The following is a 23,458-nucleotide window of genomic DNA, read 5'->3' on the forward strand; positions in this document are numbered from 1 at the left end:
TTGAGGCTTTGCACCAATTTGTGCTAAGTTTTGTATATTGCAACTATTAACTAAGAATGTCAACAACTGTATAGTAGCACTGTATAGGGATGCGTTCCTGATATCCTCTTTTTCCTAGTCACTCCCTCTGGTAGGGCAAAAGAGGGAAAGCTTTTTTATTATATGAGACTGCACAGAACAGAAGAGCTACACAGAGATTTACAGAGGATTTGCATGGATAGAATGAAAAAGCAGTAGCCCAGCTCTTCACTGCATGTGGTATCCAAAACAGCGAAGGAAAAAGAGCTGCTACACCAGCAATGCAAGCCCAGTCAGGAAATGCAGGTAGTGCTGATAACCTTCCACAAGCAAACAGAATTTGCAGAGGCTCAGAATCACTCAACATTTGATGTATTTTAGTGGAAGGCAATGCAGAACATCTCTAAAGGAACATCAGATTTTTTACAGATGCTGCTACTACTACCAGGAAACCTTGTGTAAAAACAGCTTCTGAAAGGAAATCTTGCAAAATTACCCTTTTGAATGCCACCATAGTTTACATTTTTCAATGAATTAAAGGTCATTAAATGACAGGCTATTCTCTGGATTCTAAGAGCTCTTCAAGGAGTACAGTAAAATGTGCATTTGCCAATTAAATTGTGTCCTGTGAAATGAGTGAATTGTATCAGGACAGAGCTCTACTGCATAATTCCTGACACACCTGTGATCAAACTTTCCAGGAAATGCTCCACAACTACTGCAGAGAAAAAAAAAAGGGATTCTGTTTTTGCAAGAAGGGATAGGGTGCTTTCAATTTAGAGCTTGAAAAAAATTGACGTTTCTGTGTTTCTCTAAGATTAACAAATGCCAAACAACAGGTCAAGCATCCAGTCAAGTCAGTACCAATATGAGTTGAAGAACTCACAGCAGTACCAATATGAGTTGAAAAAGAAAGCTTATCAGTCAATCAAAAACAAAAATGGGAATCAGAAAATACAGATGAGTTGAAATGAGTGGTGGTGTGCATTTTCTCATTAGCAAAAGGCCATTAGAACGCAGGTAGAGATTGCGCCATCAGCAGCCTAGAGTGAATTTCATTCTTTCCTATCTATAAAATGATCCACTATTTTTGTGATCAATGTGAAAATATCTTAGCAACATATCACATGTAACACTGATTATTTTCAACAAACATACAAAGGAAATACTTAGATAAAATAATGGCACATGTAATTTATTATTATAAAATTTAATACTAAAAATATCTAATCTCTAACTGGAAAGCATATAGTTTTCTAGACGCTTTTATGTATGTCCATGCCAATCTTTTAAAATTCAAAGACAAGAATTTTAAAGCTGAAATTACAAAACTGTTCTGCATTTGAATCCAGATCGCTGCTTTAATTTGAAATACAATCTGGAACCTCTGCACTATTATCTTTGGTTTTTTAAACCAAAATATATTTCTACCATCTCCCTAGCAAGAACATTTCCCTATTCAGAATCATTGAAATAAATTTGACAGAATGATTTGAATAATCCATATTAGATTGATAGCTAGTCAAGAGGTTGATGTGTTAATAACAGTAATACATTGGAAAAAAGAAAAGTGCATTGGGTAGAATCAAAACCTGGAGATACAGGAGAAATATAAAGTTGTGACAAACTGTCATGGGACAAAAACAGGACAGTGGTACCCTCAGGATAAAGGGAAATAAAAAGGAAAGGACTTGCAGAAAAGTTTTCCTCATAACAGTTTTCCACCAGTAGATTATAAATTAATCTCATCCCTACTGGTGAAACCAAAGCTTTATACACTCTTCAGGTGTTAAAAAGCACCTCTTTAATCTTCATTCTCTATTTTTTTCCTCAAAAGGATTCTTTCCAGCTAGGCTACGTTTGAATCTAAAACATGGTGCCACTAGAGGCACTAGTCCATTCACCTTGGCTTGCCACGCACAGAAGGTTTGAAATTCTTTCTTTTTTCATAAGACCCAGAAAATATGAGGGGTACCTTGATCTGTAAAGGTGGGGGCATGACAGAAATCTCAAAGCTTGAAAAAGAAGCTTTAAAGTAGTCTCATTAATGCAATGTAGATGTGACCTTGTTAAAGGAAGGGAGCAGTGGCACAGAGCATGGTGTCCAAACAAATCAGCAAGGAACTGGGCTCCAGTTAGTGTGAGGAGGCTACTGAACTGCAGGTGCATTTCAGAGGCATAGATGTGAGCAGTCTGGTTATTTGGTGAACCTGAACTAGGCCAACTGCTTAACAATATGCACGAGATTATCTATTCACAAGGAAGTCCATCCTCACTACCACTGATTTTCTTTTGTTATGATTGTAGAAAGAAGCCCCAGAAGAGAAAAACAAAAGCACATCCTGCCAAAACTGATATTGGACCTTTTTATTCAATGATGCAAATATGGATTTAGTAGCTTAATTTAGGCATCCAATTCTGAATATCGATTCTTTTACATAACTGTTTTTCTTGCTCTTGTTCTGAAATTCTAAGAGCAGCTGTTGGTGCTCCATGCTCACTGTTCAGTTGTTCTTCAGATGAAAATCACCAAGTAAAGTACTGAGACAAGACAGAGTGAATTAAGAATTAATTTTAAAAAGAAAAAAGGCTTTAAATGATACTAAGAAAGACAACAAAGCCAAAGGACATCCAAAGACATGAAAAGTTCCAAAATTAAGAAGCTTTTTGAGACCATTTCAGTCCAGGCAGTTCTGACATTCCCAGGTGAACTGCATTACTCGTGCTTTATCACAAAACTTGTACGATCTGGCAAGTGCTTCTGCCTTTACATAAAGTACCTCAGTTTCCCTCAAGAAAAAAAAAAAAACAAAATTTTTTTACTTATTTGATTGTAGATGGAGGCTGAATTTATCTAGAGGGTATATTTTAAAATCTTTTAATATCACGGAGGCAATTCAAACATATCACATAGTAAATTAAAAATGGTTTAGAAATCATAGGAATGTTTACATTCAATAATGCTGCAACTTCTGTTAATCATATTTGTAATTTTCATAATTTCAAAGATAGCTCTGTTATTTCAGGAAAAAGGTCAATAGCACATCTAAGACCTTCAGGCTGGAAAAGCCTACTGTCATAGGGAGATATAGTCACTACCCAAACTTAAAGCTGCTTTAGGCGAGTCGAGAGCTACGACTTGTACTTGTAAAAGAAGTTAATTGTGGCCTCTTCTACTATTTGCCGTTCTTGTTCTGCAGAGACAAGGTACTTTATTAGATTTATGCTATTGCCCATCTAGTTTCCTGCTAGTTCTCAAGTAATCAATAAGATTAGTGCTATCATCAAAATTCATTTAAAACTGTCACTATCCTTTATCCTTTTGGTATCATGTGAATTAGAAAACTCATTTTGCAACACTAGAAAGCCTCCTCAAAGTTAAATGAAAAATGGATCAATTCTTGGGGGCAATCAGCACAAGTATTGTAACTAAACTTCTCATCTGGCATTATGCATGTGTTTGATCATATATATAAATAATTACAGACAGATATGATTAGCAACCCAGGCTGCTTCCCAGAGACATTAGTCTTTAAATCACATGCTGGTTAACATTACTTAAGGAAGATAGGTGATATTCTTTTGTAGGAAAACTGCTTAAAAAGGGATCAGGTGTACAATTTCAGAACTTTTTCTTGCTTTTTTTCACTGCAAAAACTTCTAGTGACTTTAATGGTATTATCTCTTGAGTTGGTAGTGCATCAGATTACCTGTTATACAAGTAATTTATATTGGCACTGAAGTATTAAAAAAAAATTACTTATTTTGGATTACTTGATTTTGAAAATGGGAAAGAAAAGCACGGTGTTTAAGGGAGGGAATAAAGGAGTGGAAAGAATGGGAGTAGAGGGCAGAATTAGCAGTCTCCCTTTCTTGTAAATGTGATCTGGGTGCAAGTACCTCAGAGAAGCACAAGCTGTTGTAACTGTACAGCCTATGAAATCATCCTAATGTCTTGATACAGTCTTTTATGGGACATTCAAGCTACTAGGATTCAGAGAAACAGGTCAGTGTATCATATGCATTTCCAGGAGCTAATGAGGAATACTACATGTAGCAGTGGAAAAGAAAGCAAGGTCCACAGGCACCAGTTTAACCAACACTCACCTCATGCAAGTCAACTTGGGCACTGTCTGTGCTGTGGGTTTATTTGTCAACTGTTCTTTGCCTCTTCTATTTAAGCTGTCAGTTATTTGAAGCAGTGACCTCCTCATCATCTTCTGGTACACATGGCTGTGCTGCATATAGCACAGCGGGGCCCTCATCTAATTACCTGATTTGGTTTAATTTTGCTTGAGATACAAAAAAAGCCGAATATGCTTGCCAATGATTCTGCTTTAAGTACACCTTGGAGGTGTGCTCTATTAGATACACAAGAAGAAGAACATTTCCCTAGAGCTCTGCATTCTCTATTCTGAGCCATCAAAGTCAAGTCTAAGCAATAACTAACATTTGTCTGAAAGAATAAAGTAGTCATTAAAGTTAGGTACTGTTATTTCCAGTGATACGGACATTTCTTGGCAGTACAGTGCGCTAAGCACAGGTTATTTTATCCTAAGAATAGTTTCATGACGTCAACTGGCAGATCTTTTAACTGACAATATCTGGACTTCCTAATTTGTTTCTTTTAAGAACAAAGCTGTGCACTGAATTTCCACTCTTGAAAGATACTTTTGACACTGAACAAACTTATAAGAAAAACAGATGAAACCACTGGCAAGTCTTTTTCACACATTCCTCTTTGAACGTTCTTGGCTATATAATTTTTAGAAAAGGGACAAAGTATTTTACAAATGCAATTTGAAAGGCCTCATATTTGTCCAAATACAGATTAGTCAAGTGTATCTCACATGCTCATTCAGAGCAGCATAACTACACACACAGGGCTTCTGAATGGTATGTACCCTCACCCAGTATATATTTATTTCCCATTTGACTTCTGCCACTCTTTCCTCACCTTTAAATTCAGAAACTTCAGGTGAAAACCTGGGTATGTAATTGGAATTTCCGTCAGTATTTACTCAATATTGTCATTCCCTTGTTATAATGACTAATATAAAAGGTATTAGAATTAATACAAACTGCTGTTCTATGGTAATGCCTATTAGGTCCAACGCCACGCAGGAGGGGCAGGAGGGGAAAGTCTCATCATAACTCAGTATATACACACCCAGAGGTGCCTTACTTCTTCTGATTCGTACCCGTGAAGAAGACTGAATGACTATGGTCTCCTAATGTAATACACCTCTCTGCCAGAGGGAAAGACCCTGATTGTTTTGGAGATGGAGATTTCTCCAGGGCTGAAAGTGTGGAGTGAATTCCCCTGAGGCTGTGTCCTCACCACCCTGCAGCATTTTCTGCTTCAAGTAGAAACACGTTTTATTGACTTCAGTATCTCAAAAAAAAAAAAACAAAAAAAACCAAAAACCAAACCCAAAGCTAATGGCACTTACCTTTGCCAGATATGACTAACAAAAGCAAGTCCAGCAAAAAAAGAAAAAGAAAATCACTGAATACACTTTCTCTTCTGGGAAGAGGACTAGACAATAAACAGAAGCACTTTGTAATATATGAGACTTCAACAGTACATAGACAATACTGCAGCATGTAGGTTAAATATATATATATATATATATAGACCAGATTATACTAGAATAGAACAAAACCAGGTTTGAAAATGAGGCTCTTAAAGTCACTCAGAATGACCCAAGAATCTAATTATTCACAGAAGATGGATAAAAATAAGAAATCACAGCAGAAAGGAAGGATATTATTAAGTGTTCATAGGTTTCATATTTGCAGTTTAGTGTGTTACCTATATTCACCTAACACAGACCAATCATAATGCCAATAGGCAAACTAAGCAAAAGAAGGAATTACAATCACTATTTCATATGTGGGGAACTATAGCACATAACAACTGCATTTCTTGCCTGTGGTCACTCGCATATAGTATGTGGCTGAGTCACAGACTGAACCTTTTTTCCTATGTTGCTGACAAACGTCTTAAATAAACCATCCTTCCTCCAAGTCTTCTGTGCTCATAGTAGTACTGCATTATCCAGTGCAATAAGCCTGAGCCACACACCCAGTCCTCTCCCTTCTTTCATCATTCTTGTTTTTCTAAATGCAAACACTAGGAAGGAAACTTCCTCATCCCCTTTTTTGTTGGTGTTTATTTTTTTTAAAATTATTTCACATTGTCACTTCTGATACGTGGCCAGTGGAAGATGCACTACTGGGCCGCATCCTCCAGTGGTGTAAATCAGTGCAGTGGGACAGAGTAATTCACCTGAGCTACTGTCAATCTGAGGTTATATCCCAGCGGATATGAACAGGAATCTCTTCAAATTAGTGGATGATTTTTTACTTCTGTGAATCAGCTTGTCATTGTTTGACTTTTTCCAATGCTGTTTAATCACAGTGTCTTCCACTATCACTTCATATTCCCTGCCTGGGAACGAAGCATACAGACTCTATTTTCAACCACAGCTCCACTACTTTGCCAGTTCTTAAAGAAACAGAATTTGCAATTGCTTGGAAGGACATATCAAAGAAGACAGGTCTGACCATGATTGTCACTACCGAAACTGCTTTCCTGTCACGTACTCTCCCCAAAGCTTTATTCTTGCAATGACATAAAGTTAGAGCTATCTCTTCTCACATTAGTGAAGGCTGGAAAGCTGCTTGCCCACATGGCAACTGCAGTTTGCCGACAGCACTACCAAGCACAAGGTGCAGCATGACTAATTTGTTGTCTGCCTATAGCATTCACAGTCCTAGATGTGTTTCGTGGCCTTTCTCCAGATCCCTGGACTTGGACAGAGAGTGTTAGATACTGCTTACCTGTGTTTAACAACTACCACTTCTTACCGTGGCTATTTTTCTGTATTGTAGGACAACCTCAATGGTTAGTGCTCCTAAATAACTTGAGGAATAAGTTTAGGGCATGAAAACTATGCTAAAAACCCATACAACAGAAAAAGAGGAAGAAAATGCATGAGACAAACTTCAGTCAGGTCTTCTGAACTTGGAGACCTGTGAACCTTTCTTTCTCCAAAACTGCATTTTGTCATTTTTTGTTTTCCTCCGAGATGTTCAGCATATTTCTCATCTGTATTACTTCTGGTTTCCCAGCACCTGAAGTCCAGTCCTGCTGCTTGCATTAAAACAAGACCTGTGCCCTGAACAGAAGGCCACTGCCCAGTCCGCCTTCTAAAGAGTACATATTTTCTTTTGTATTATTCACAATACTGTATCTTTAAAGAAGTTGCAGTTTCTTGACCTTGTCTGTTGAAAGATTTATTGCTTTCTAACTCAGCTTCAAATTAACAGAACTTTTTCTTCATTTTCTTGTTTATGTATCAGTTTCGTTGCTGCTGTCACGCAGCTCTGGGGACAGAGCTAGTTAACGGCTGCATCTCGACTGCTGCAAATACAATTGCATGTTCCGCCCTGGGATATATGCGTGTAATTCCTGTTGACAATGCAGTGAAAATCAATTTCATATGGCACTGAGAACTGCAACCACTTATGGAAGGCAGTATTTGACTCTTAGGGTTACACGGTCATTTCTAATTTGGCAGAAAGCAGCATTGCATTATTAAAAATAGAGAAATGCGAGGATCACAAACCCAGACAATTCATCCCATCCAGAGGGCCCACAGTTTCTGAGGGCAGGATTGATCCATTATCCTCATGTCACGCTTTTCTGGCCCATCCATCCTTTGGCACACACAGGGATATACACTTGTATAACGTACAATTCAAATTCTTATCCAATAAATACTGGCTTACCTGTTCTAACTACACTTGGCTTATCTTGATTTAAAACATGTATGGATTTAATTCTCTGCTTCCTAGTTTCACAGAGAATACTCACTCAATTCATGTAAGTGGAAGATGTCTTAGTCTGACCTGGAAGGCTGAGAAACCAGTGGTCATGCCCACTGCACTGCTAGGGCCAGTGCTGTCAGTCTGAACAAAAAGCAAAAACAGTAAAAACTCAAGGTCAAGGACTCTCTTATAAAGGTTCTCCTGGTTTCACTGGCAATTATACCTCTATAACTGATGAAAGATTGTAGGTGCGTTTTTAAAGGGAAAAGGTTGCCACCTATTTTTCAGGTTATTTTTTCTCTTTATGTTACAACCTTGTCATTGGAAATAAAGGCTATGTTGAATGCAGTTGGCTTTCTCCATTTCTCTGCACAAGAATTTGACCAAATTGAGTGCTGCTTTTGCTGTGTTGGCATCCATTGCAAGATTTGTTATAAGTAAATGGTTAGTCTGTACTCACTAAGTAAACTTGTGGGCAATGGAATAGTCAGTTAAATATTGCTGCTGCATACTAAAGGAATCTCCCTACCAGTTGTAAAGTACACTGTTTGGACAGCTAACCATTACTCTTAGCCTACATACAGAGTTTAAAAAAAACCCCAAAACCTGCACAAAAGAGAAAACTTTGAATACCAGCACCCTTGAAAAGTAAGTTCATGATCCAAAAATTAGTTAAGTTACATGAAAAAAAGAAAACAGTTGAGAACATTTTGTTTCCTAAATATGAATGCTGGAGATGGAATAAAATTGCATTAAAAAAGTTTCGCCTCAATTATGATTGAGGGGAAATCTGAGTGGCAATCTATGCCATGGTGTCCTTTTCATTTACCTGATTATGGAAACTTCTTTAGCTAACCACATATTACCCTGTCTGCATTTGTTAATTTCTTTATTTTAAAATACCCACATTTCAGGAGGGCTACTTTCATAGGATTTTCAAGAAAATTTCAAAGAAAATATGCCACTTGGGCACTATTTTTTTCTACTTTTTCTACCACCATTATTAAAGAGAGTCTTCCACTCTGTCCAATAACAAGCCTGCTTACCTAGCAATTCAGCAGCTGTCATCTGCAGCACTATACTATTTTTCAAAATCTGGTTCTTAGTTAGTTAAAGCTGCTCCATATATAATAGAATAATGACCTAAGAATCTAACCACATAAAATGACACAGAAGGTAGACAAGTCACAGCAGAAAGGAAAGGTAATGTTAAGTGCTTATAGGTTCCAATTTGTGGTCTTTGTGGTTGTAGTGCTACTTTTTGAATGATAAATTTCCTTCTGTGAGTACTGTACTCACTTGACAAATGAGAACAGTTTATTATTGCTTTGATTAAAAGCAAAACAAAACCAAAAACTACTCATCACGCCCATACTGCCAACAGACAGTATCTGTTACATGTGTGCGGTAGTTGCAATATTCTTGGGCTTTCTTTCTTTTTAATCTGGATCTCCGTCATTAACGAGCACCAGACATCCTAAGAACTGGGATTTAATCTCAAAACATCTTTGTACTTGCATTTGCACTTCAGCTGTGCTATTTCTCAGCACCTTCAGACAAACCTAATTCATCATAAATCTCACATAAATGTAATGGTTTTGATTTTCTGCACACATGTAATAATTTTTTAATGTTTTTCTCCGCTCTCCTTTCTAATCAGGGATAAATGTGACTCCTGAAATGAAGACTTTATATGTATTTATCTTCAGCTTCCAAAAGAAAAGGGAAATGCTTGTGCATCTTTTTTTTGGTGGAGCTTTTCAAAGCTCCATTCTTTAATGTAATGAAAGAAAAAAACAGTACAGTAGGGTTCAAAACAACACAGCTTTCAAAGATCGTCCACTCATTACCATATAAATAGCACAGTCACTTTACTCAGCATACTTTCCTCTGCCTATCATTCCAGTGTCAAGCCTGCAAGTTCAAAGGTGCACCCTTCTTTTGCCAAAACCAGAAGCTCTATTTTTTTGTCTACTAAGCAATTATTTTATGAGGGAAGAATAATGGAACTTGAGTCCATTTTAAATGATATATTGTCTGTCAGCCAAGTAGATCTGTTCTGAAAGGCATGGTCCTGAAAGTCAGACATGGCTTATGTTACTCTGCTTAATTTCATGTCTACTGCAGAAATAGGTGAATAATGTCAATAGCTACAAAAATTATTTTACAGGTTTCAGAATATTTCAGATATAGATACCATTGACTTATGCGACAACAAAAGAACACATATGCAAGACGATACGAACTTTCATTGCCATGCCTGCTGCACCAAACAACAAAATTTCCTAGTTTATGTGTTTTCTCTGTTGCACTATTGCATTCTAAACCCCATGGCATTATTATGTAAAGTATAATACTGTGAAATACGAGGCAGATCAAACTCTCTCTGTTGGACATCAATTTAACCAGCCCAGAAAAGTCCTTTTTTCTTTTAATTTGTTCTTTTTAAAACTGCAGAAGAAAAAGATTATTATTCTAGAGCCACAGTTTATGAGAACTACAACTTTGAAAACACCATGCAGCTTCAGAAATTAATTCAGCATTAGACAGTTCAGTTTCTCCATAATAACGCGGAAGACATGAAACAAGACACAAATCTATTTACAGGAAGACTGCTTCATCTACAGTCCCCCTCTTCACACCTTGCAATTGGCCTCAGCAGCATTAATTCAGATAGTCTGTTGCCACTAAGAAAACAGATTTGTTCATCTCCACCCTACTCACATGGCACTGTGCGGAGGTAGAGATTGTCTCTTATGATCTGCTGGAGCTCATGGTCTACCGAACCTTTCTGGAACCGTAAATTGAGGTAGTGACGAAGGTCCTTATCAACAATGCCTCCTGTCAAGGAAAAGACAAATGAAAGCATGATTTAAAAATATATTGCTTTGATGGAAGCAATGAATCACTTTTAAAGTCTCAGTCGCTCATTTTCCTTCATGTTTCTGTCACAATGGATGACAGAAGCACAAAGAGCTTTCTGGTTAAGGCATGCAGTTAGTATAATATTACTCAGTATCAATAATTGTAAAGGTTACAACAGTTAAGGAGAACTAACTGGCTAAATCTGTACAGTTCAGAAAATACATACAGGATTATAGACAGAGCTGTCAATTTTTTTTCTGCGCAAACTGGAACACGCTATTATATAACTACCTAAATATATATCTAAATAATACATTATTAGGTATTATGTTCCCCATGACCTTGTACCAGTTTCCCACCTGCTTATTAAACCAAAAAATCTTCGTTCAATATGTCTCTGTAATGTTCAGTGTTTTCAGTCCAAGTGTAACCAGAATAAAATGCAGCTGTACATAATGATCATATAAATATAAATATTATATAAATATCTTTTGTGTTATTTATTTCTAATAGCACTTACATCTGAAAAAGATACTATAGCAAATGAGGGTACATATTTTCACCACTGAAAAGAGCCATTAGTAATAAAACATCTCAGCATAACACTGCAAATGTGGAAAAAAACTGAGTTAAAAAAACCTGTATTTGCCCTTTTACTATAACTTTAGGACAAAACAACTTAAAGTATTGTTTAGCCACTGACTGGTGTATCAAGTTCCACTATTAAAGGCATACCTATAAATCTAACCCAACGTGACTAATAAATGGTTCCCAATATAGTTCCTCTCCATTTCTTTTAACCCGGGGTATGGATCATGTTTATAATTATGGAGAAAAGTCTATAAATAACTGTATTTCTTCCTTCTCTGAAATTCTGACATAAGAAAAATACATAAAATCATTACTACACTGAGTTCTGACATAAATTCCTGAGATGAAGAAAAATTGCAAGCAGATAGACCCCTAACTTGTTGCTTCACACATTCGACCTTAAAATGTTTTTTCAAATGGCATTTGCTATTGAGCCCTCTGTGAAAAGCCTTATTGACTTGGACTATATAAAGATTTTCTTGTAAAAAGGAACAAATAACATTCCTACCTAATTATTTGAAAGTCACTGCAGAGGACAAATGGCTATAAATTAAAATATATTTCTCCTTACAGCTATTCCTATTTATCTGCCCATTACAAGTTCATAATCTTATTATTGCTGCTATTTGTCAATAACTTCAAAACCTTTTGTTCCAGGTTTATAAAAAGCTTATAAATAACTTCTGTCATCTTTAGCTAAAGGCAAAAAAAAACCAGCAGACAAAAAAAAAAAGCCCCAGCTCACAACAGACAAAAGAAATACCTGTGTGCCCGGTTCCCAGAGGCTGAGAACTTCCATACAGATCGTTGTTATTCCAGGATCCCAGCTGAGCCACTTAGTCTACTACTTTGGTACCACTAACCCTGTTTCTAGCAATGGGGTCTGTTTGCAGATGAGCCCATCCTTACTCCTGCTAATTTCTTATAAGATTTCAGAGGAGGCAAGGGCTAGAGGAGGCTGCAGAGAGATGCTCTGCTCCTGATTGGAATCAGCTGTCCTTTCTGATCAGCTGCAGAGAGTAAAGGTCCTGCAGCTCTTGCTCTTCTCGCTCTAATATACAGAACATGCCCAGTGATGCAGATGCTTTCTGGCAGCCTGAGAAAATGCCAGCTCGAGAACAACAGCTGTAGCCTGCCCACTGACATAAACCTGAATCATTCAACTTATGACATAAGTAAGTTTCGGAACCTACACAGATTTCTGACCCTCAAAGTGCATTTTTTATTTACAGCCTTTTGCTTCAAACACAGCCATTAACTTCACCATGTGTTAACAAATGCAACAAAACCTCCTAAGCACTTCATAAAAAGAGTCATGATATTTTTGGCAAATTGCATATTCCAAACTGGAGTAAAAAAATATATATTTACAAGAAGAGATACCTATAGCCTTGTATTTGTTACATACAGATTCAAAAGCAAAAGTCTAACAGAAATAAAACCTGTACGTGTACAAACATAACAGAAACATATTAATTTTTTCTAAATATCTGAGTATATACTATAACATTAGGAAAGTCTATTTTAAAGAGCAGCCAGATGACCTACAGACAGCACATGTACAATTGACAAATTTCCCTCTTCAAAAGTCATTCTGTTTTCTGACCTAAATGATGTTTTTCAAGTCTTTGGGCATAAGCTACTTTTTTTTTTAATCTGGTATAACAATGATTGTACATGCTGGCAAGTGTAAAAAACAAAATAGTTCAAGAGTCCTGAAAAGAAGATGCAATATTTTTAATTCATCCTTCCAATTGTCATTCTTCTGCTTTACTCCCCTGAAAAGATTTGCTGTTTCACCTGATGCTTATCAAAAGCACACTTGACTCCAGATGTGCTTTCCGGGTATTTATAATACCTCAGCTTTTGAGCAGCCTGATCCTTTTAAAGTGCAAGCAGAACAAAATCTTGAGTGTGCTAGTATGGGGCCATAAGACTTTTTGAAAGAAACTATAGTGATTCAAAACAATGTAAAACAGCCTTGATTTAGCAGCAGTGAATTAGACCTTGTGTTACAGACTATATAAATGAAGAATAACATAAGTAATGATAATAGGACTATGTGCTCCAAAAGGCTGAAATAAGAGACAGAAAATATTATCATTTGGTTTACTTTGGAGGGAAAAAAGAAACTTAAGTGACATTGTCAATATGTTCATAAAAAGAGAAGGAGTCAGAGAGAAACTGTTTTTACAGGCAGTAACAATACTCTGCTATTTAGTGGTCCCATCCAACCCAGTTAGACAAGTGTCCAGTGCTTGGTTTCTATAAAATTCACCTTTCCATTATTTTCTCTTTTTGCAGTATGTTGAAAAATTCCTGACATGAACCTAACACCCTAGTTTTCTATTATTCCCAGCCAGCTCACAGTGGAGGACCTCGGAACGATGCTCAGGGGCCGCCGGTGCCTGTCCCACTGTACCACCAGCCCCACTGCAGCTGCACAGCAGCTCACGAGGAGGAGCTCAGAGAGAAGGAGCTCATGAAGGCCACATCCTGCTCACCATGCATGACAGCGAAAGGAAGACCTGTTGGGTGTCAGAAGTGTTATACAGCAGAAGCTTTAGAAACCCAACCCAGAGAACATAATTAAAAATGTTCGTTGGCCACTGCCACAGGAGGAGGGTGACAACTGCGCAACAGAGCATGCACTGGCTTGCAGCCATGCAGGACTTTTTTTTTTTTTTCCCTGGTTTGAGGCCTACACCGTGTTTCAGTTTCATTCCACTCCAATGAATCCCATTGCTTTGCTAGCTGGGAAATATAGGACATGAATTAAATACTTCCAGTAATGATCTTTTGCATAATGTATATCTGGTTTAGGTACAGCTACCAATCATGATGGCAAACTCAGAACCATGACTGAATTTGATTCCACAGATTATAAAATTAGATACACTTGGCTGAACTAAAAAATGCTCTGTTTGCATGTTTTACTTACGAATTTAATGAGCAAAGTATATATTTTTACAGTGTTTTAATGTATTTCTGTCAGGTTTCCTTCCCTTCTCAAAATCTAGTAGCAAAGCCCAATAAGAAAAGAAATACAATAAAGAACACACATACAAAAGGGTATTGAATAGTTTGTAACTCATTAAAAGATTCAAACCTGAAAAAGATAATTGCCATTTCTGAGAAAATGACAGGGACAAAGGTTGATAATTTTCTCTAGCCCTACATATTGTAAGTAGTTTTTTTGTAACTTGCTATTTGGTAACCCACCAATGCTGCAGCTGGAGTCTATTCTTGTATTTTATTTTTCAGTGAAGGACTACTTGCAAAACACAAACATCCTTCTTCTTGTTCCCACAATGTTAGCTTTAAATAATTTATTTCTTACTCTTAACACAATTTTTATCATTATAACTTCTCAATAAACATTTCTGAGTATTCACCCATTAGTATTTTCTCATCTTGTATCATAACCTTTCAATGAACTGACTTTCCAAAATCTGGTGCGCTATATAATTTGTTTTTTAACAGTATAATCAATTTCAACTCAGCCAAGAATAATTTGCTTTAGATGCTTTATTTGCTGGGATTAAAATTTAAAAGATTTCAGTTTCCCTGTGTTCTATAAATACTCCTGGTTAGAAAAATCTATGAGTAAGCAAGACTCTTATATCTAGATTTGCATCTGTACATGACCTGTGTCTGAGAAAAACAAAGGAAATATCTTGGGATCTGGACCTGTGAAAACAGACAAGCTCATAAACTTTTAGTATATACCTCCCCTCTTCTACTGCCCTACTTGCATCAATCTATGTCTCCCCTTGTTTTCAACAAGCTCCCACTTCTGACTGAAATATAAGGCATATTTGTTAAAGTCAAATGCCTTGGCTGAACAGGCTTTCACCAGCTTTGGTACAACTATTCTACTGGACAGTCTCACCCCAAATATTTACTCAGGTGCCACCTGGAGCTTTATATTAATACTATTGTATGCCTCCATGGACATCTGACAATAGCTCAAGTTTCTTCTGCACCTCTTCTGTAGAAGACATGCAATTTGGTGCATGCCAGACTAATTTCTCTGCTGATGAGATAAAAAAGTCTTGCCCATGAAAGTGGCTGCAAGAATTTTTTTTTGTGTCTGTCCCCGGATCTACCAAGAAAATCACAGCCATCATAAATAAAAAGCTGCATATATGGTTTAATTGCTCATTACTGAATATTTTTCGAAATGGTCCAGTAAGAATTCAGAATACTTGAAACTACCATATACAACCCCTCTCAGTCATCCCCATCAGTTCAGTGACACCATGCCCACCTACCTATAAAAATCTCTATGATTTTTTCATTCTGGCATATAAGGCCTAACCTTAGATAACCTATAATTCCCCTCCTCCAGTCCTGTTCTCCAGACCCACACAGCTCTAGGCTGCTATCTGCACAAAAATCAGCAACGCAGGCTTGAGCAGCAGTGAGGGACTCACACTACCCAGCTGTGACAGAGCCTGTATCAGCCAGGGCTTCAAAACACTCCTGCTGATGTATCTCACTGCAAGCTCCCTAAAGTAATTGAGAAGATTTTAAACATAAAAAAATATGAACTGCCACATCCCCTCTTCTCTCAGAGTTTTTTCCCCAGATGGTCCTCTCAGAAGAATAGCAATGTTCCCCTCTCCTGAGGGCTCCACCTAACCCATGGACCATAACAAAGTTTGTGAACAAAGAGGTAAAATATGTCCGCCAGACTTTTTTTTCTTTTTTTTTCACAAGTCCAGTAATATTTTATTGTAATAAAATAAAATAAAAAATCCTTAAGATATAAAAGAAAACATGATGATTACAATTACTTATATGAATTGCTAGCATTTATAGTACAAACAAAACTTTTTATACAAATTAAGTGTGTCTTGTCTTAGTATTTGATTAATGAAGACATCATGCATTTAACATTTTAGAACCAGTATGAGATGATTTGTTTTAATACTTTCTTTAACTGGCAAGAGTAACCAAAAAATTAATTTTTAAGAGACAATATGAAAATTCCAGGTAATATCAAAACTCTTGGTTGGATTTCGTAAGGATTCATATTAAAATACAGCCTGCAGCTAAGCCCATTATTTAAAGGAAGTTATTCTCAACAAACCTATCTAGTGCTCAGAGGAGTATAAAGATGAATGTTGGCATTTCACTAATCATCGTATATTGAGCATATTCAACCCTGGAAGTTCCTTCAGGTTTCTATGTAAAATATGTAATCACTGTAACAGTAGACTAAAAACAGTAAAACAAAACTAGTAAATTAGAAGAAGCATGTCTTACATTCCAGTCATCAGCTGAAGACTACATTTTTTTTTTTAAAGCCTTTCTATCCCTAGACTGAACTCCATGGGTCTTCTTTGAACTTCTGCCTGCCTTCCACCACTACCTTCAGCCGTCTGCCATCAGACTTATCTGCAAAGTCTCAAATCATCACGGTTGAGCTATCATCACTGTGGAATGTGTGGTAAGATAAAGTATGATGGAGAACCAAGAGGGAACTATGGAAGAAAATTAGACTCCTCAGGAAGGAAATTAATTTTTTTCACACTTGGGACTACTCCAATAAATTCAATTTCATGATCCTTTACTGGAGATCTAAACAAATTTCAAGAGTAAAGCCTTTGGAAAAATGTACAACTTGGAGTTCTTAGATGTACCATATATAATGAAAAACTTTTAAGATTTAGTTTATTGACAGGGAAATGGCCTTCTCTTTTATAGCCTACTATTTTGTAGTCTTTCCTTTTCTCTTTGTGTATTGATTATACCTACTAACCTTTTTGCTTATTGATCTTTATATTATATATCATATACATGTATATTGCATTTATCACACACACACTTACATTTCCATCCTTAGATATAGCCTTTTATTTCTCCCCTCCTAGCACTTTAAATTCAAAGATTTAAAATACAGGAGTGTAGGTCTTACAAGATAAATTGCATAGGGATGGTACTATATACAATATATAGACTGTATTAAAAAAACCCAACAAAACCTAGCCAGGGAATGAATAATTTTCTCCACGACAGGTCCCCGAGCATTCATATAGAATCATAGAATATCTCAAGTTGGAAGGGACCCTTAAGGATCATCGAGTCCAACTCCCTGCTCCTTACAGGACAACCTAAAACTAAATCACATCAATATTCCATCAATATTTGGATGTATGTCTCTGTATAAATATGTAATTCCCTAATCTCTGTAGGCAATGTATTTCACCTGCTCTCCTCAGACCAGGAGACAGGCTGAGGTTTGCATGCTCTTTGATCTTCACAGTGGAGGCAGTTTCCACTTTCTCTGTTGCGGGGAATGGAGGTATCCTCACTGCCTAAGGACAAGCTGGGCTCATTTCACCACTGTGTTACGCTTGCCTTTGTGGTACCTTCTCCTGGGGCAGTCTGAGTAAGGACTACACCAAGAGGACACCCTGCAGCAGCAAGAAGATGAGACCAGAAACACCGGTGGTAGACTGATTCTTGAAATAATGTGAAAGCGTATCATGCCCTGGATTTATTTTCTTAGTTTTGTGGCTAACCTTAAGCCTCTGTTTGAAATATAAGACCCAAGTGTGCACTGTGCCAGAGGAAAAATGTGGTTTGTAATGATACGGGGAGATTGTATCAGCAGGAGAGTCAGCTGAGCCAAACACATCTGCATTTGGTACCTTGTCTCAGATTACCGAACTTCAGCTCTTATTAAAATAGCAGATCTCCAGTCCTCGTGGCTACACAAACAGCCTTCCATTGTGAAAGCCAGTTGCAGCATCTTCTAGAGTCTGCTGGCAGCATGCAACATTGACTTTAGTAAAACTCCGAAGTTAACCTCAGAGAACTGCCATTTAACTAGTAAAACAATTTTGTAACTCTGCTATTTAGAGGTACTTTGTTTTGTTCTCTTCAGTTAATTAACCACTCGGCACAGCTCCTGACTGTAGTTTCTGGGAAACACCATGATTTAACTGGCTGGTAAAAAAAAGTCAAGCTGTACTTCGTGTAACAGAGAGGACAGTTTGTGGCACTCTGCTTTCAGAATACTTCTGTTTCATTCGGTGTTCTAATTAGTAGGTGTATAAATAAAGCCAAAATGATGTTCGAATACTGCTGCTGCTTCTCTACAAAGGCTGCCTGGAAATGAAGTGCCTTTTACTCTAGTTTTGAAATTCACTAAAGCAACATTTCCTAATTATGAAACAGAACTGTTTGTAGGTGCCTCCAGTATATCATTGACTTCACTGATAACTTACACATAAACATTAATGATTGCTACTGAGATATTTAAAAGACTGTAATTGTTCCTACAAGACTTACTACAAGGGAAATAACTACCTTTACAGATGTTTTTGACAAACACTAAATTGTAAGGGATTATACATTTACTTACCAAGTGAGAATGTCAAAAACGACACTCAGCCTGCGCAGTCATATAGAGCCCAGCAATATCTGCAAGAGACTTCTCCTCTTGAAATTTGAACATATTTACAGAAGCCTTACTTCAAATACTACCTGGCGTTCAGATGCTCCCCCTCATAGAAATCTCCTTTTATGTGGACAAAGGGTACCACAACAGAGCTCAAAACTTGTTAAGGCCAATGTTTGTTACATGACCTAACTCCCAGATACAGCTCCCAAGAAAATGGTAGAAAGGTCCCAACTGACTTCAACAAGAACAGTTGGAAAAGGTAAATAAAACATCTTATTGGTATTCTTCTAAAGACAAAACCTCTTTGAAAATTGATGGCACATAAAGCTGAAAACTCATAGAATAAGTTTAACCAGAGATTCACTGTAGCATACTAAAACATTTGAACAGAACTAATACGGCTGGTTTTAGCATCAGAAAAACATTTATATTGTTATTTGGGCTGCATATATTGCCAGGAAGCTGTTTTGAATTCTAGGAAAATCCACATTAGCCACAGATGTCCAATATACAAGTTAACCAAGGGGAAAAAGAAACTCATGAAGATGGAAGAATTTCATTTTTTAATCAAACTATAGCAGAATATTTTTTCACGTATATACTTGGAAAAAAAAAACCCCGTGCTTCTCTGTGTGCTGCTTACTGACATGTTCATTAGTAAAAAAAACACATTTACAAATTGACTTCTCTGGAAAAGCTCAAATGCAGCATTAATCTCTGATACATAGTAATAGTGATAATGTGGGGCTCATTCTTTCTGGTTGGGTACAAATTATGCCTCACTGTGTCAGTTTAATTCTCTCTGCTGTAAGGTTGAGTCACCTAACGCTGAAACCCTGCAACCTCTCTTGGGGTCATCTGGTGGAGCAGCAACTTTAATACCCAGAACACCTGCAAGAAGGGCATGTTCAGACAGTATTCCTCAGGAACCAACCACACACGTCTTACTTGTACCCAAATCCACCTCTGCTCTCCACATCCAGAGCTTTTACAGTCCTCTCTGTGCTTCCCTCTGGGCTGCCTGCTCCTAAAAGCCTGTGCTGAGAGTTACATAGATAGATTGTCAGTCTTCAAGAAGAATCTGTTTTATTACTCAAGCAAAAAGTATACCTTAAAAGAATATGTTCAAAATTGTCTTACTGTGGACAAATATTCTCCTGTCCTTGCTTTGCAATGGGTAAAACCATCTCTTAAAAGCAGACAGCAACTGCTCCTCACCTTTAATGGAAAAGTTACTGTTCTGTTTAATACTCTTTTTCCATGAACAGAGCAATACAACCGTTCACCTACTAGGGACACAAATGTTCTTTTTCTCTAGTACTCTTTTAGTTTTATCTTCTTTGTGGAAGACAACTGTGATGGAACTTTGAGGTTTGATATGTATTTGAATAAAATATGGAAGACTGGATAGGAATAGCAGCAGAGTTTTACCAGACTTGAATTATTTGAAAGATATTCTACTTAAATCATAGCTGTACAATTTTAATTGCTTGAGATAGAGACTTATTTTCCTTACCTCTGGAAATAATATTGCCATATTAATAGGCTGTGAATTGTGTGCTGACGTTTTGTAAAAAGAGAAAGATTAATCTGAGTAAAACATTCCCAGTAACACACAATTTATGAGGGAAGCAAGCTCACAGAGGCTACTATTGTATGAGTTCTAATAATAGCTACAAAATATGATTTAGGTTGGTATCTGAATCATGGGAGCCCAGTTTTTTAAAATCTTTGCAGCATCTCAGTCTGAACCCATAATGTGCGGTGAAAAATCACTACCATAATACATTACTTCCTGGCTTTCTAATAGCTTGTTGCATAAATAGCAGAACACTGTTTTGCAGACTTTATACTCATGAAACTTATCAAATGAAAACTCAAGATGCAATAGATAAACTTTGATGATGATAGATGAACTTTGAAAGCAGAGTTCACAAAATTATTGCTAATCTCTGAGATTGAATTGCATATTTGTTATCAAATGCATATCCTTCACCCAAAAAACTACTTTCCTGAATCAAGTGTCATGGCATTCATATCAAGTCAAAGCAAGAGTAAAACGCCAACAAAGATTAAAACGAGAGGTGCTTTACAGCTATTTTTCAGTAATGGGAAATTAAGACAACACAAACATGCAAATAAGCCTGAGGTCGAGAAGGTGTCCTCCAGCTTTATACACAACACAATACTCAGAACACTTAACTGACATTGTCCCCTCTGTTTCATTTCTGAGTGATGTTCCTTTCAGCTTGAAGTCCATAGTGATACCATCTTCCAGCTATCACACAAGTTAAACAGCGTTGTGCCCAGTCACTAACTGAACAGAAAATTTCTCAGCACATGAAACCAAAATGAAAGCCATGTTGGAAATTGAGCAAGTGACACTCTTCTTTCTAAGTAAAGAGTGGGCGAGTGCCTTAGCATGTTGAGGCCACAGGACCAGTGGATGCACTATATAGTCCTTGTAGGGTAGTGCTGAAGTGGTGATACATGCTACCTACTAAGAAACCTGCATTTCAGACAAGGCAGAAGAGCAGATGAAGCCTGTGGAGTGTTTGGGATTGTCTGGAACAAAAGTTGCAGTACTAATTGAACAGGTCATTATTAGGCTTAAAAACAAATTAATCAAGAAACAACTAGACTAGCAGTGGACACAATATGTAGAGCTTTACAAAAAGACTGCACTGTTAATCCCCTGAGAACTGCAGCAGACATATTTCTAAGGCTATATATTATTCAGGTTTTCATTTTGCGCTGGCTTGGGAATTAGAACCTTTCACCAAAAAGCGGTTTTCTTTCCCTGTCTGGGAGGTCCATTCTCTCTAAGGCATCCAGGATGGTTAAATATTACATAGGTAATTACTGTCAGAAAAAAAACCCCTCTGATAGAAAGTATATAAAAAGTTGGAAATTGTACACAATTTCACTATAAAACTAATTTTTAAAAAAGCTAGATATAGCTAGCAATATCTATAACAAAATAAGCATTTACTGTTTAAAATGACTGCATAACAAGGCATAAGTAATCCTATATTCTTTCTTGAAGACATCTAAAACCTCATCGTTCTTTGTGTAGTCTTATAAAGCGATTAATAATCTTACAAGAATAATTAATAATTAATACTAAAAATTACAAGCCTGACATAAAGAATAAATCTAAATTTGAGAAAGAAAAGCGAAGGTACAAATAAGCAAGTGGTTTTCTTGGTTTTGAAGTAAGGTTGAAAAAAGTACTAATTTGCCAGTGAAGCATCTTTTATCATGACAAACTTATTAGCTATTGTAGCACAACAGCATGACATATAGTATCTGTTACCTTAATATAAAACTTATTCAAAGTATTTTCTGGCACAATCTATCACACTAGGCAAGCTTCAAAGATATACAATAAAAGCACAATCAAAGCAGTGTAAATTTTGGTAAAATGTTGAGTCATACTTCAATATGAAAAATTAAAATGAAGTTGTTGAGGCCTCAATAGCACTGCCCAGCACCATGCATCGGGTTTGCCACAGAATGTCTCTAGAACAACCTTGATATTTTGCCCTCCTTATGCATCAATCAAATCCAGCAATATTGTCATAAAACCACTCAGCTACAGGTACCAAGACATTTCAGATCAGAGGACAATAGTCTGTCTCTGGCAAGCATTTTGCCAAGGCAAAGGAAAAACCAAAGCGCCCATCAGAGCCTGGGTGCTCCGGCTGGTGCAATGTGGCAGGGCAGACATCCTCTCTAATTCTGCTTCTGAATCACGCTCACTGAGGATACAGTTACTACACTCCCTCTTTTTTCCACATATAAAAAGGAAAATCTTCCTACTTGCTTCAGAGAGAAGATAGCAGGATAAAATTCAAGCAAACAAATAACTAAACACCAAATACAACAGCAAGATTTGTAGATGACCAAACAAATTATTTCCATGTACTTAGTGCTGACAGTGCTTTCTATGCAGTAACAATACCATTCTTCACTTCTAGGCAGGGACACAGACTGCATGAACTCATGTCTCTCTATCAATCAACAACAGCAGATCACCAGCACGCAAAGATAAGGTAGTTTCAAATTAGCTTGTTCTCAAAAAAGCGACAAAAATAGGTTTGATTTTTTAAATCAAATATGAAAGTCTTTGTAATGTCACTCAATAAGCACTTTCAAATTACTGTATATTGCTAAGCCCAGCCAGTAAAGCAATGCAATGTCTTTAGGCAATCAAAGGTACCTTTTGTGAAATACGGTACTTCAGCATAAAAGACAGCACTTGGTTTTGAAGCACTGAACCAGCTGCTCAGTACACGAAGAAGCTGTTATGTTCTGGGACAGTCTCAGTTGGTTAGCTGAGTCCCCTTGTGTTGATTTAATTAGCACTGCTGGAAAATGTAAATGACCGAAAGAGACACTGTGCATTGCACAAAATTACATTGTGCAAAATATGTGTGCTTACATAATATGTTTCAACAAAGAAATAAAATGCTCCTGTTCCCAGGAGCTCTAGGCAGGCAGATGGTGGGTACTTCAGCAGGATCATGCACGTTGCCTGCAGAGAAGCGATGCCCTCAACCTCTAGGGAAGAGACTGCTGCTGCACTTCTGTAATACCCCAGTTTGCTGATCCACAGAACATAACACAGGATTACAGCTGGACAAAAATGGCTCACCCTGCATCCCCAGAAGCAGGAAGGTGTCACAACAGGGGACAAAAATGAGACGACAGAGTTCTACGTTCACTTTTTTA

General features: G+C 37.1%; 1 protein-coding gene across 2 annotated transcripts in view; it reads right to left on the reverse strand.

Moving 5' to 3' along the window:
- MAGI2 (membrane associated guanylate kinase, WW and PDZ domain containing 2) overlaps positions 1-23,458 on the reverse strand; it is a gene marked incomplete at both ends in the record, with an annotated part of 752,640 nt that overhangs the window by 510,415 nt on the left and 218,767 nt on the right. For both annotated transcript variants that reach the window (XM_082309172.1, XM_082309171.1), the window contains one exon: positions 10,579-10,695. In XM_082309172.1, the coding sequence (XP_082165298.1) occupies positions 10,579-10,695 (117 nt within the window). The remainder of the gene's footprint in view (positions 1-10,578; positions 10,696-23,458) is intronic.

This window comes from Platalea leucorodia, assembly GCF_965183815.1.
Source record: "Platalea leucorodia genome assembly, chromosome: 4".
NCBI lineage: Eukaryota > Metazoa > Chordata > Aves > Pelecaniformes > Threskiornithidae > Platalea > Platalea leucorodia.